General features: G+C 38.1%; 1 protein-coding gene across 2 annotated transcripts in view; it reads right to left on the bottom strand.

Annotated features, from left to right (window-relative positions):
• LOC126922811 (cGMP-dependent protein kinase, isozyme 2 forms cD4/T1/T3A/T3B) overlaps positions 1-13,041 on the bottom strand; it is a 55,085-nt gene that overhangs the window by 26,808 nt on the left and 15,236 nt on the right. Inside the window, exon 1 of one of the 2 annotated variants that reach the window (XM_050735735.1) lies at positions 836-1,326. The exons of the other annotated variant lie outside the window; for it this stretch is intronic. Within the exon in view, the coding sequence (XP_050591692.1) occupies positions 836-1,113 (278 nt within the window). The 5' untranslated portion in view covers positions 1,114-1,326. Of the gene's footprint in view, positions 1-835; positions 1,327-13,041 lie in introns of those variants that run through there. 2 annotated transcript variants of the gene reach the window in all.

Genomic DNA, 13,041 nt, shown 5'->3' on the forward strand with positions numbered 1-13,041 from the left:
TTCCATGTGAATCGTGTTGCAAGAGAAAAACTTATCATCCTATGTGCGACTCGTGTAATAAATAATTGCGAATAATCGAGTAGTAAATAAAACAGTCGTGTTTGGAATTTACTCGTTATTTTGCTTAAAAGCGCGATCGCGAAGCAAAATAATTTTCCAATCTTACTTTACGACAAAATCGTGGTTTTCTAAACGTTTAAGCGCTCTAACAGAACAATGGAAAGTTTAAAGAACATAGCGTTTGGAAAGTTGCACGAGCGTTACCTACGACCGATCGAACAGAGTTGTCGATGAAAGAGGTTAGTTAAGAAACAACACAGGTAAAGTTAACGAAAGCACGTGTCGTGAATTAAAAGTATCCCGAATGTAACACCCTGTCGCGTAGTTGCGCGGTGAATGCGATTTGTATAGGTGAAACCATGACTCGAAATTGCGCAAGGAACGACCAAATTTCACTCTTAACGATACGTTGTACGGTGATCGTTGAGTCATCGGTCTCTCTATATATGGCCTTCGAATCAATAACAATGATAGATTAGTGCAATATTAGTGTGAAATTTCGAATCGAATACATTCGACTCGATAGATCGACTATCAACGCTTTAACACGAGGAACCGTGCCAGTTTCCTTTGCGATAATGTGAAATGTTTTTTCCTTCGAACGATAATATGGTTAAACAGGGAGTTAAAAATCAGTTCAAGAGGGACTCTATCGTGTCGTTGTTTGTTTTACACTCGATACAGATAAATTTCAGACGTTAACTTTTCCTTGATACACGGCAACGAGTAGCTGAAAATCGCGTTAGAACGGAACAAAAAGTGATGAATTCTGTACCTTTGCGGTTTCTGAAACTTGACGATTACCCGGGTGTCTTTGGTAAGTGGTTCGGCTGAAATTGCCTGTCTTTTGGATCTCTGACCCGGCCCGATAGCGCCAGAGGCCAAACTGAAATCGACGATTTGCCGGAACTTGTCGATCTCGTTTTGAAGGTAACGAATAGTGGCATCCCGTTCTTCCAATGCTTTCTCGAGTATCTCGATCACATCGTCGCGACGTCTAAGAGCTTGTGTCCTCTCGTACAATAATCGTTTCAGATCTCGTATCGAATCCATGATCAGAAAGATTTCCGACTGTCGTTCGCTTTAATTGAGATTCGTCCGTTCTTGAGATTTTCCTCTTGCAGTTGATATACGCGTCATGCACCGAGATTCCGATGATTCCCTTTATTCCTATGTGTTCTATCTTCGACGGTCCTTGTACTTCCACTTCCACTGCTGGTTTCTGTTTCTCATTGGACCATTTTTAGTACACGTTGTAATTTTTAAAACGTTTCTCTTGTCTTTTCATTAAAATATTTTTTATCCGACAACGTTTCGTTTAACGACGGTTTATCATCGAATCGTTCTCTCTTTTTTTTTTTTTTTCAAGCGTTCGTTCTTTACATGTTCGAGTTTTATGATTCCTGAGGGTTGGAACGAACGTTTGCTCTGCCGGATTGGCAAGATTCGAGCGTTCAAAGGTGTTTGATCGTTGGGAGAGTTATTCCATCTCAAGTGTATGGAAAGGTACTTTTAAACTAAATATAGATCCTTAGAAAGCAAAAGTATCGTCAAACAATCGAAACTCCGATATATTATATCTTCGAAGATAGCTATCTGTTTAAACAACGGCGATACGAAGCGAATTTAAATCGTATACCTGCTAACAATAAGATAAGGTTGCAATATACTATCATACTTTCTAACTCGTATCACACTTTGAAAACGATTCCTAACAATTCCATTCACCTTTCACGATTAGGCAGCTGATTATGAGACGGTAGCCTTTTTCGACTACATGATCTTTTCCAAATGTTATTTATACTACCTATACTATCGCCGTCAAAAGCAAATGAAAGCCAAGTAAATCGAATTTCTACCGGTGAAGATGAATTAGAAATGTACGATTCACACGATAGACATGTAACTGGACTGAAAGGCAAATTACACAAGATTATTAGAAGTGTTAGAAATCGATCGAACTACTTAGAATCCCCGTTCAAGATAACGATCTATTTTAAAACTGACATTGACTCCGACAGCTGAGAGAGCGTGGACGCGTGTTGTATATTATCTTAAAATCCAACACCGATAAGTGTAAATTTTAGATATTGTTCTAATAATTACGCTACCTCCGTTGCTTTCAACGACTTCATCAAAGATATAACGATTCTCAATTGTTTCATAAATACAGCGGAACAGCTATTTGCTATTAAAACAGAACGATTGAAAATTCGTCGTCCTTTAAATCGAAAGTAGACGAAAGAGATGCAACTAACATTTTTACCTAAGCAAATATTTCTGCGAAATCAGGTTTACGTTAAACAACGAGAAACTATAAGTTACTATAATAACGTGTTACGTAATCATCTTTAAAAAAGATTGCGTAACAAAAAAATTGACTGTTTTATTGGACAACGTATTTTTTACCTTTTGCATCAATTTGTTCAAGCACGATGCTAGGTATCGCGATTATATAATGGCAATTTCAAACGTCGAGGCGTTCTTGAGCATCTCGATAGTACCGAGGTAGGTATGTAGGCATAACACTTTCGAAAATAAGAATGGAATAACAATGATCGACACCTTTAGCGACTGTCTGTGTTTAGCAAGCATTCTTTCTCGATTAGTATTAGAAACGAACGGTTTGTTTTGAAATCATTCGAGAAAAAACCAACTGGTCCATTTTAATTCATCAACTAATCGCCAATACCAACGAAGTAATTGGTTTTAAGTTTTCGATCTTTAGGATTCTCTATTCAATGAGTCCAAGTTCGTAGAAGTATACACGTAGGTATATTTCCATATGGCTAAAATTGTTTGTTTTTGTAAAAGATACAGGTAGAATAAGATTATCGCGGGAATAATTTTCAATAGAGATAGGGACAAAAGAATAACGTGAATGAAGATCTTTATCGCCGTAAAGTGGCAATGTTTCCAGTCACTTTGTACATTATATCGAAACGTTGTATAAACAATAGAAAATATTTAAGACGCTAACAATCGATAAATATACACCGAAAGAAAATTGCAATGGTAACGAATCGTTTATAGAAATTTATATTACGTTTATTTCATAGCGGTTAGTATAAACGTGTAATATTATTATTTGGATTACAAGTTTATCGATTGAAATTTATAACAAAGAAAATTTCATGACTCTCGACGATGTCTACGACACTAACGTTATTTTTAAGGCAGCTACCTTATCTTTATCCTTATCTTTATACGAAATATCACTATTTTCGCACAAAACCCCACGAGTCACCGTAATCGCCTCTCCGACACGATCCTGACAAATCATTAACAATGTTCACGAAATTTACATAATTTTTAAACAAATTTTCTCTCGATACGATACACTTTGTCCTTCTCTTCTTTATTCGCAAAATACTGAACACTTCTGAACGCAAGAACTTCAAATTATAAAATGGTGCAATCGTAGCATTCTTCCACCGAGTGCTCGATCGTTCGATGAATTTACAAATAAATATCACTAACATCAAATTTAATAACTGTGTACATACACGGAATTATATACGCGTATAGATATCGATTTGTTCGATCGATCACGAATGATAGTGGCTTGGTCGTAGAACCGTCACTTGCAAGAGTCTCCGTCGAACTGACAAGAAAGGCCGTAGATTTGATCGAAAGAACTCGATGCTTCGTGAACGATGACCGTCGATTAGCGTGAGGTTGGATGTAAAAAAGGGACTGTCTTAATTATACGTTAATAATGAAACGTAGCTAATGCCTATTTAATGGTGGCCTGGAAATCGATGTGATATTCCGTGCCCGTGATTAATGATCGAATGCCAAGGGCAGAGAAATTTCCAATTCAACTTTCAACGTCAAATCCTTGCATTTCCCAAGGAACAAATTTCTGGATCGTAAGTAGCCATTGTGTTACGTTGTAAAATTGTCTTTAATTTCTTTTAATGAAATGCAATAAGCTTATACGCGACTCGAATTAACAGCAAATTAGTAGATCATCGATGTAGATTAATCGATATTAATTCGTGGTACTTTCCATTTACCACATTTGATAACGTATTTGATGTAGAAATTCGCCAATGTTTTAATATAAAACACGATTATTTATTTAATTTAAGCAACGAAATAAACAATGCGGTTTGTCATTGATTATTTCGAAGGTAAGGGGCTGTTTCATTTGTTTCACGCGGTAAAGGTAATTCGAAGAATCGACGAATAACTAGGTCGATCGTTTAAAACCGCACAAGTCCACGCTAACAACATTATTCGTTAAATTAATGAACAAGAATCTACAAATATCGTATCTTCTGTAACTTTTAAATCCGCGTTACTTTACTCGAACCACCATCGCTCGTAAGGACGAGAAATAAGGATTTCGAATACTCTGTGATTTCATATATCAAATACATTACACTATCGCCACTGTTTATTAAATTAACTTAAAAAACGACATATGAACTATGGATACAGATGCGAGGTATGTACCGAGACGGTGCAAACAACACCTCAGACGTTGAACGCGAAACTGGTCGGAAAGGACCAAGCCGAAGAGACTACGATCGCGTAGGGCGAGAGACTAACGAGAAACTCGAGTTCGCGCACGGTCTATTTTTGAGATATAATCGCGACTCGCGCTTCCTCGAACACAGAACGCGCTAGCGTACACACGCGAAACTAGCAGCGAGCACGTCGACCTGGCTGCGACGTATTTCGAAAATGGTCCCCTTTCACCTAGCCTATTGCTCGTCTAGCATTCGTGATCAGCCTTCACGGCGATCCAATCTATTCTTTCGGGCAATTTCACCGATTTTCCTGACCGATTTCGATCGACCGACGGATCGTCGCGACCGAAACTACGCCGAGGAATGCAAAGGGATCGTTGCAGTCGCAACGAGTCGCTACATCGTCAACCAACCCTCTATGGTGCCATGTGACATGAAAGGAACACACCTTACACGTATATCTATGATCACGTACCAAGCGGTTAAAAAATTCACTTAACGTCGTTGCCTGTCACGTTTCAGTTATGTGCGCGATTTTCTTCACACCTCATCTTCTTTCGTTTATTTTTACACTGACAGGAGCAGAGAGAGTGGCTGAAAGGTTACTGACTCCAAAAATACCAAAGATGTAACGATTCTTATAAAAAAATATTAATACCGTTGTCAGAAAATTGCAAAAATTTGTTAATTATTATACGCGTATAAAGATGTTAGAGATAGCTGTTCCATCGAAACATGTTTTAAAAGGATACAAGAAACGCGAACGTATACACACGTATCTAAGTTGTATAACAGGGAAAAAACATAAGTTAATACACGACTTAAGAAATGGTACGTATCTACTCCATGTGGTATTATAATAGGAAAGAACAAACTATTATACCGTGTTACATCACACAGTAGGCTGTTTCAAAAACCTGTACAGGGGACAAGATCAATGGCTTAATTAGAATGCCTCTCTCGTACGAGCAGTGACACAAATGATACAAGATATCCCTTTATTTTTAGAACAACGTTGGCAAGAAAACGAGGGTTTTTAATGATTTTCATAAAAAGAAGGTATCAGGTCGTTAATACCAGCGAGCGAAGGAATCATTAACCAATCTATCATTTTCGCGTGAATACCACAATCGCAACACATCATTTCCCGTCCGCTGCTTCGCAAGCACGAGATTTCTATTTATAGTGTATCGCGTGTACGATAAATAAAAAAGATTATTAATAGTATCTATAGCATTATCATTAACTCTCGACTAATTGCGAGTGTCGCTGAGTTATAGATGGACGACAGCTTAGATTAGAACTAAGTTTAGGTATTTAATTTTAGGTTTGAGCAAATTTGAAATAAAGATAAATATCTTACAATTGTTATCCTGATTTTATGCTAATTTATGAATATATATTATAATTATTATCTTGCGGACTCGATTATAATTATCCTTTAAGGATTTTTCACTATACATTCATTAACTGTAAATAATTTATGAATAAATGAGTTAAGACTATACAGAGGGGCAACGTTCTTTGGTTTTACGATTTATATAATATGTGCAATTAACATATAGCAGCGAATTGTATATTTTGATTTTGTAAGTCCATAATAGCCGAGCAGTTATTCATTGTTTTTCTTTTCTTTACGAAACACCGCGGAAAATCATTGATAAGAAATTACTGCTTCTAGGCCATTATTGATTTTACTACATGAACGATTAGCCAGGCGAGTATAATTGCTCGTTACCATTTTTAGAAATATACATCTATATGTATCTGTTTTTTTATATTCAGGTGTAAAGTTTTATTGCTTTTCTTTCTCTTAAATTGCGTTTATTACCAAAATTAAACTATTACGATGGAATATCAGTGTTTACCGCGTGGTATCATTTAACGACTACGTCTATCAACTATAAAATACCTGTTGAAGTACCTACGACCCATGGGCCTATGCTATTGAAAAGATTAAACAGCGAAATTTGTATCCTACGACATTCGTCCCAAATTACAGAGTTAGAAACGATTCATAATTGCCAGTCACGACTTCTAATCACGAGTTCTGGACACGGTTGCCCATAAAGAGTAGAATTTGCGTTTCATAAACCCCGTGCTTTGCAGAAAAACGCTGGCACTGTTCCGACGAGAATGTACGTGGTCTCGAAACGAGACCTTGCCTCGTTTTTCGAAACCGTATCCACCACGCAATACGACGAGACGATCGTTTGTTTCGTTTGTTTGTTTGCACGTAGTCCACGATCCTGCGAATACACCGTCGAACCATTGCGGGACGTCCCGTTTGAATTATTTAAACGGCGTCCATCGAAACCTTCGCATTTCCGTTTCGTAATCGCGGCTGCGCAGCCGCGCAAATGGTCACCGGGGGATGTTAGCTGAAATCCGACATCATTTTGCAAGCACCTTTGATCGGCCAGGAATTCGCTCCATGTGATCTTCTTTGTGGTTTTGCATATTTTTACGTTTTATTAAAGTATCAATTTCCCTCTCTTTTGAAAGCGATGGAAATTTCATTTCACCGATCGTTCCTTCTGCGGATCTCGTTGTCGAATCACCGAGGATACAGTATCGGGGTTCGTCAAACGTTGAAACGAGGAGGCGTGGTCCTTGATATAAAATGGTTAAATTAATCTCGTGCACGAGACGTATCCGTTGCGATCGGACATTGGCGTAGGCCTATGGAATTTCGTTTGAAAAATATGGAAATTTTGAAGTTGAACGTCCGAAACAGAGAAACGGACAAGATTTTTTTAGCAGAAATAAGTAAAAATCTCCCAGCTGCTATTATCCATGAACAAATCGTAATTATCAATGCATCAAACGTCACGGTAATGACATTAGATAGATTCGAGTAGTCGATGAAACGACGCGATAAAATATTTTCGCGCTACGATGAAATATTGGTAGACACATTAAAAATTTTCCAATGGTCAATTAGAAACGTACTTAGCCGCCCTCGTCCCGCCGCGACGACGAAAACGGTTAATCGACGGCCAAGGTTGGATCAAACTGTTCGATGCTAAATTCGCTAAAGAAAGAGTTTATCGCAGGATCCTGCTGTAAACTGGATGTTCAATCATAAAACGTATTTTAAATTTAGATATACAATTCCGTTGTATAACTCTCTTGCTTTCATCGTTTCATTCTATCGGATAAAAGAACTTGATATACTGCCAACTTAGTCTAGTCAAATACAAAGAGACGTTCGATCAATGAAACTATTGTACGAGTCAACGATCTAAAGCAAATGCTAAACTCTAACATCGTAGATCGTTGAACACGCTTAAAGGTACGTAGCTACGAAGGTATATGCTACCTTTTTATATCGAAAGAGCGAGAATAGCTGAAAGATTGAAGCACATACTACGTATTTCCCAATTATACTAAATTCATAAGATTTTAATTCTACTAAAGAAAAAAGATTTATTTCTCTTTTCATAAACGTCCCTACGATGTCGTTACCAGTCAATTCCGACGAAGATATGTAGTCATCGTAAGCAGCAGGGCATATTTTTTACGATAAGATCAACGGCGAAGAGTTCACCCACCGTAAGTCGTATTCATGTCACAGTTGATGAAGCGGTAAACGTGTTACACCTTCACGGACGGTTAAACCGTAATACGCCGAGAAACGCGTATTATACCAAAGCTGGTAGCAAATCGATTCGTTTTCAAACGGTTTAACCAGTGCATCAGCCCATTGCACCAACAGATACGTATATACGATAACGGTTTTAATGAAAACTTTGACTATTTTTATTGCGACGCGAAGCGATTCCACGCGATAAATGCGTGTGAATATCGAACGAACGCGGCTGGAATCAGCTTACCGTTCAAGTTCGTTGCTCTCGGAAACGATATTCAGATAAAAGCGCTTCTTCCCAGCTTTCGTTCGCCTTTGTTCGCCAGACTTTGCCAACCCTTCTTTGTGCGATTCCAGCGCGCGCTTGGAATCCACGTCATTTTTCGATCAACCGCTACCAGAGACGGACTGGAACTTAAATTTTTACCGGGACGTTACCGACACGATCAGTCCAGCGAAAATTTTCCCAAACTCCTCGATGGCCCACGCTATCTCCAGGAATATTACGCTTTTAGATCGAGTGACATTTCTTGTTAAAAACTTTGAGTTTAGTTAAACGGTTAATGAGTTGATATTGTTACAATTTTTAATACGTTTGCTGTTCTTTCGGTTACCGAATGATCGTGGAATTTCTTGTATTTCGAAGGAACTCCACCTGTTTTATAGTTCTTTCAGTTTTTTCAGTTTTTCTTTCTATTCTCCACTCTTTCTCTATATTCTCTCATTTTCTTCTTGCATTTATTTAACAAGTAGCTTTACTAATACAGTAGTACATTCGCCAATATGTTGTAAACTTTTGTTCTTCCGTTGACACTGACAAATTTGATACTAAATCTATATGGAAGTCGCAGTTCACGAAGAAACCAATTGAAGTTAACGTTAATCGTTGCATGGAATTAATGGCACGAAAAGCGAAAAAATGGTGAAATTAACGGTGGAAGTTTTCATGCCATGAAAAGTGTAACAGTATACGAACCCGTTCCCTCGTCGAGCAAGTTGGAAAGCGAAAGCGACACTTCTGATGCGTGAAATAAAATATGCACGAATAAGTTATACGTCCTTGATCGACTACTTAGAAAAAGCGTGATCGGAAGACGGGAAAAGCCTTGACAAACGACGAACCAATGACATACGCAAACCTTACAGGGTTCAAAAATTGAATAAAGCTATAAATAATAGCAAATAAAAAGAAATCTACGATATATTCGATTTAAGATCGTTGATAAATTTCTACGACAATCCGGCTAATTCCTAACATCGAAATGGCAAATCAAATTTCGAAATAAAAAGATATTAGGAAGCTAAGTCATACGGCAAATTCAATTTGCAATAAATGTCGTAATATTCGTTACACGTGTAACTGTACGAAATCCTATGATATTTATGGATACATAGAAAATTTCGTAACGTGTGCCGAATCGAGGCGATACATGGCCCAAGGCATCTCCCCAGAGTTTGACCCCCCTTTAGATATTGGCAAAAGTGACACGGGTAAATGGAACAACTTCCCTTCTCCCACCTACACGTGTACCTCTAAAACGTTACGTAACGTTTGGTCTCCGAGCTGTTACCAAAGAACACAGGTAATTTCTCGTCTCATAGGTCCGTCCATTTGACCTCGATCTACTGGACCGATGTACATAAATACATACATATACAATGGGTGTAGAAAGTATTCGTACACTCCTTAAAACGGAATAACTTTATTTAAAATGGGACCAAACGACTTGAATCTTTCTTTTTCCTTTTTCAAAAATCGTTGTTATCGAACTTGCTACTTGTTGGATGAAACTGAATCAAACAGGAGAGAAGAAAAGGCACGTGTATTAATTTCGTTAATAACATCCATTGATCTTAACGCAGATTAGATCGTTAATCGTTAAATTAAGCTTTCTTGTGTAACAAATTTATACGAAACAAAGCTACTGTGACGAATACTTTAGTTGATAAATATGTGTCAAACTTTTATCGCGTGCAACGTTATCTTCGAGTAAATATCGCCTGATGTATCGATAGTATAGCGATAAATTTAGTATCAATAACATTAAGAAATTCGTCTGAATTATAATCCGTTGCCTGCGTTCGATAAAACTAATAATTTATAAGTTTTGTTTTGTTTTTCGAAATCTATAAAAATAACTAGATATTAATGACTTAACTTGACAAATTGTATAATTTTGTTTTCTATAAACGATTTCGCTATTCAAATTCCTCGTCTTCCGCTTACTTTAAATGTCCTGGGTATGATAATATGACATTTATGAAAACAAAATGTCGGAAAACAAGATTATATGTTTCGAAATCTGAAATAAGTTAAAAAAGAAAAAGATTCCAATTGCGAAGAACGAAAGAGTAGAGTGGATCGGCCGATGAGAATTCACGATGTATCTCGCACGTACCGACGGAGCGCGATCGAAAACACAATTTGCAGGGAGCAACAGGTGGAGGAGCAGAAAGTGAAATATGTTCGCGAGAAGGCGCCACTGGTCAATGACGATATCTCGAGGAGGCGCTAATTCGTTCGTTCGTGGGCTTGGTTCGAAGCTCGTCGTCCGACCGCCTGTGCGGCTTTAACTTTTTAAAATGTCGCCGATGGCCGTGACAGGGTCTATTTTTAGCCACGACGAGATAAGCGTGGCGGGGAGAACAGTCGCGGAACGAAACCGGGAACGAGACGGAAAGAGGGAGCGCTGTAGGTGAAACAGAGACAAGGAGAAACATCGAGAGTGGGACAGCCAGTAGCGTAACCGGATGGCATTTTAGTAGGCACTTGGAAAAACACCTGTTTAATTAACTCTCTGTCTATGCGATGATCGACGGAACTGAACGTATCGATTCTACCGTTTCTCTCTCAGCAACGTGACAACATCGCTCTACATCGATTTACCAAATTGTTCTTTTTAAGGAAAATCGGCATTATTTAACGATTCTATCTCGAAAAACAAACCAAATTTATCGTTTACACGTGTTGAAAGCGCAGACAGTCGCGAGTAACATATGGAAACGTTAAGCCATTAAACAGCGTGTCGAGAAAATGTTTCTGCTTCTGTTAGTTGACACTAGGGAATTCCTGATAATTTGTCCCTAGATGAAAGATTGCCGAACAGTATATGCGTATATCTCTAAACGATAAAACGCTTGCACGTTAAGATTATCGTACAATTTTAATTCTTTTTGACGTAAATTGCTGAAACGTATATACGTATAAAACTATCGACTTGTAAAACAGCTTTGATTATGCAACTTTCGTTATCAAAATCTAAAACTGCTAATCTTCTAGAGTGATTCAATTACATCACTGTGAGCAGGAACGGCGGAGGCTCGTTGGGTTGGATAAAAACGACACTGGAGTCAGGGGGAGTCGAGGGTGAGGAAAGGGGGTGAAAGAGGTTGAGGAAAAAGAGAGAAAGAGATAGATAGAATCAAAGAACTAATTATACGTGACGTCACTCGACTGGTTTCAACACAGAGTCGAGTGCAACGAGTCGACTCGACGAGACAAGTCACAGCAAGTGGGCCAGAGAAGTCTGTCTTTCTCTCTTTATCTCGCTGTTCGTTTTCTCTCGTTTTCTGCTCGTTTCTCTCTCTCTCTCTCTCTCTCTCTCTCTCTCTCTCTCTCTCTTTCTTTCTAAGCTGCAGTCACAGCGGAAGCTGCGTACAAGCAGAGAAGGAGCGTAAAGGAGGCTTCTTCTCGCTCCAGATGAGGTGGGAGGTGGTAAAAATAGAACTCCGAAACTTTATGGACGGTAAATCACTGGCACGTTAGGCCCGCTGCCATTCCCAACGTCTCGTTCATCCCGTTCGGCCTGTTCAGTCTGGACTAACCAACTCATTAACCGTAATATAACGACGGTGACGAATAGGAAATTCAATGTAAGCTTAATTAACCATTAGGATACGCGCGACGTTAGGAAGTCTCGAGTTTATCCAGCATTTTATATTTTCTATTTCCTTTTTGCCCTTGTCTTCTCTGGAAGGGAGGCAGTTCATGGAACGTTCGAATTATATGCACATATATCAATAAAGGACATCAGAAGATTAAACTTGATTTTAATTCGCCTGCTCCATAAAATTACTTTTATTAGGGGCCGACGCTGCTACGTATAGTTTGGATGTCTGCGTAGCAAGCTTCTGACAGGCGAAAAAAGATCCGTAAATGGAAACTTGCCGAAGGTTCAACCTGTTGTACGTTGGCTTTCACGAATTTATTGATTCAGGATCAATGTATATTCTCTTTTGCGGGCCGCATGAATTACGGTGGGCTGGAAATTTCCGAAGCTTTTAAAATGAGAACTCTATTTGGAGCGCTTTATTAAAGGAGCTGTAGAAGCATTTACACCGAACAAATAAATTCCGATTCTTGAAATTACATTGAATAGCTTTTAAAGCTTATCTTTGAATCGACGTTAATAAATCCAATGGTCCAACGGGCAACTACGGAATATTAAAAGATAAATACGGACTTCTGACAGCGACACATCGAAATGCGAATCATTATTTATGTTTCCTATATTTCGACGGGTTTTATATCACCGGTATCAAATTTCGACCGTACGAAGCACGTTTATAAAGCTCATTGACTTCAAAAAAAAAAAAAAAAGAAGATAAATGACAAATTTTAAACGTATACATGAAATGAGAAATTGCCAGATTTAGGAATATGTTTCTGTATTTACTTTGATTATTCAACTTTTTATTATAAATATTAGTCAGTTAGCGATGATATGTTAGATAAAATTTATCAATTTTTACGGTTAACGCACAAGTTTTATCGAAACATGAATATTCATAAAAATCTGTTCATAATATAATAATCTAATATTACGAGACCGGTTCGTGATCCGATGAAAGTGCATTATTTATAATTTTCTTGTATCGTTTCCAAGAAATATCTTCTTGCTGTTGTTACATCAC

Source organism: Bombus affinis, chromosome 12, assembly GCF_024516045.1.
Source record: "Bombus affinis isolate iyBomAffi1 chromosome 12, iyBomAffi1.2, whole genome shotgun sequence".
Lineage (NCBI taxonomy): Eukaryota > Metazoa > Arthropoda > Insecta > Hymenoptera > Apidae > Bombus > Bombus affinis.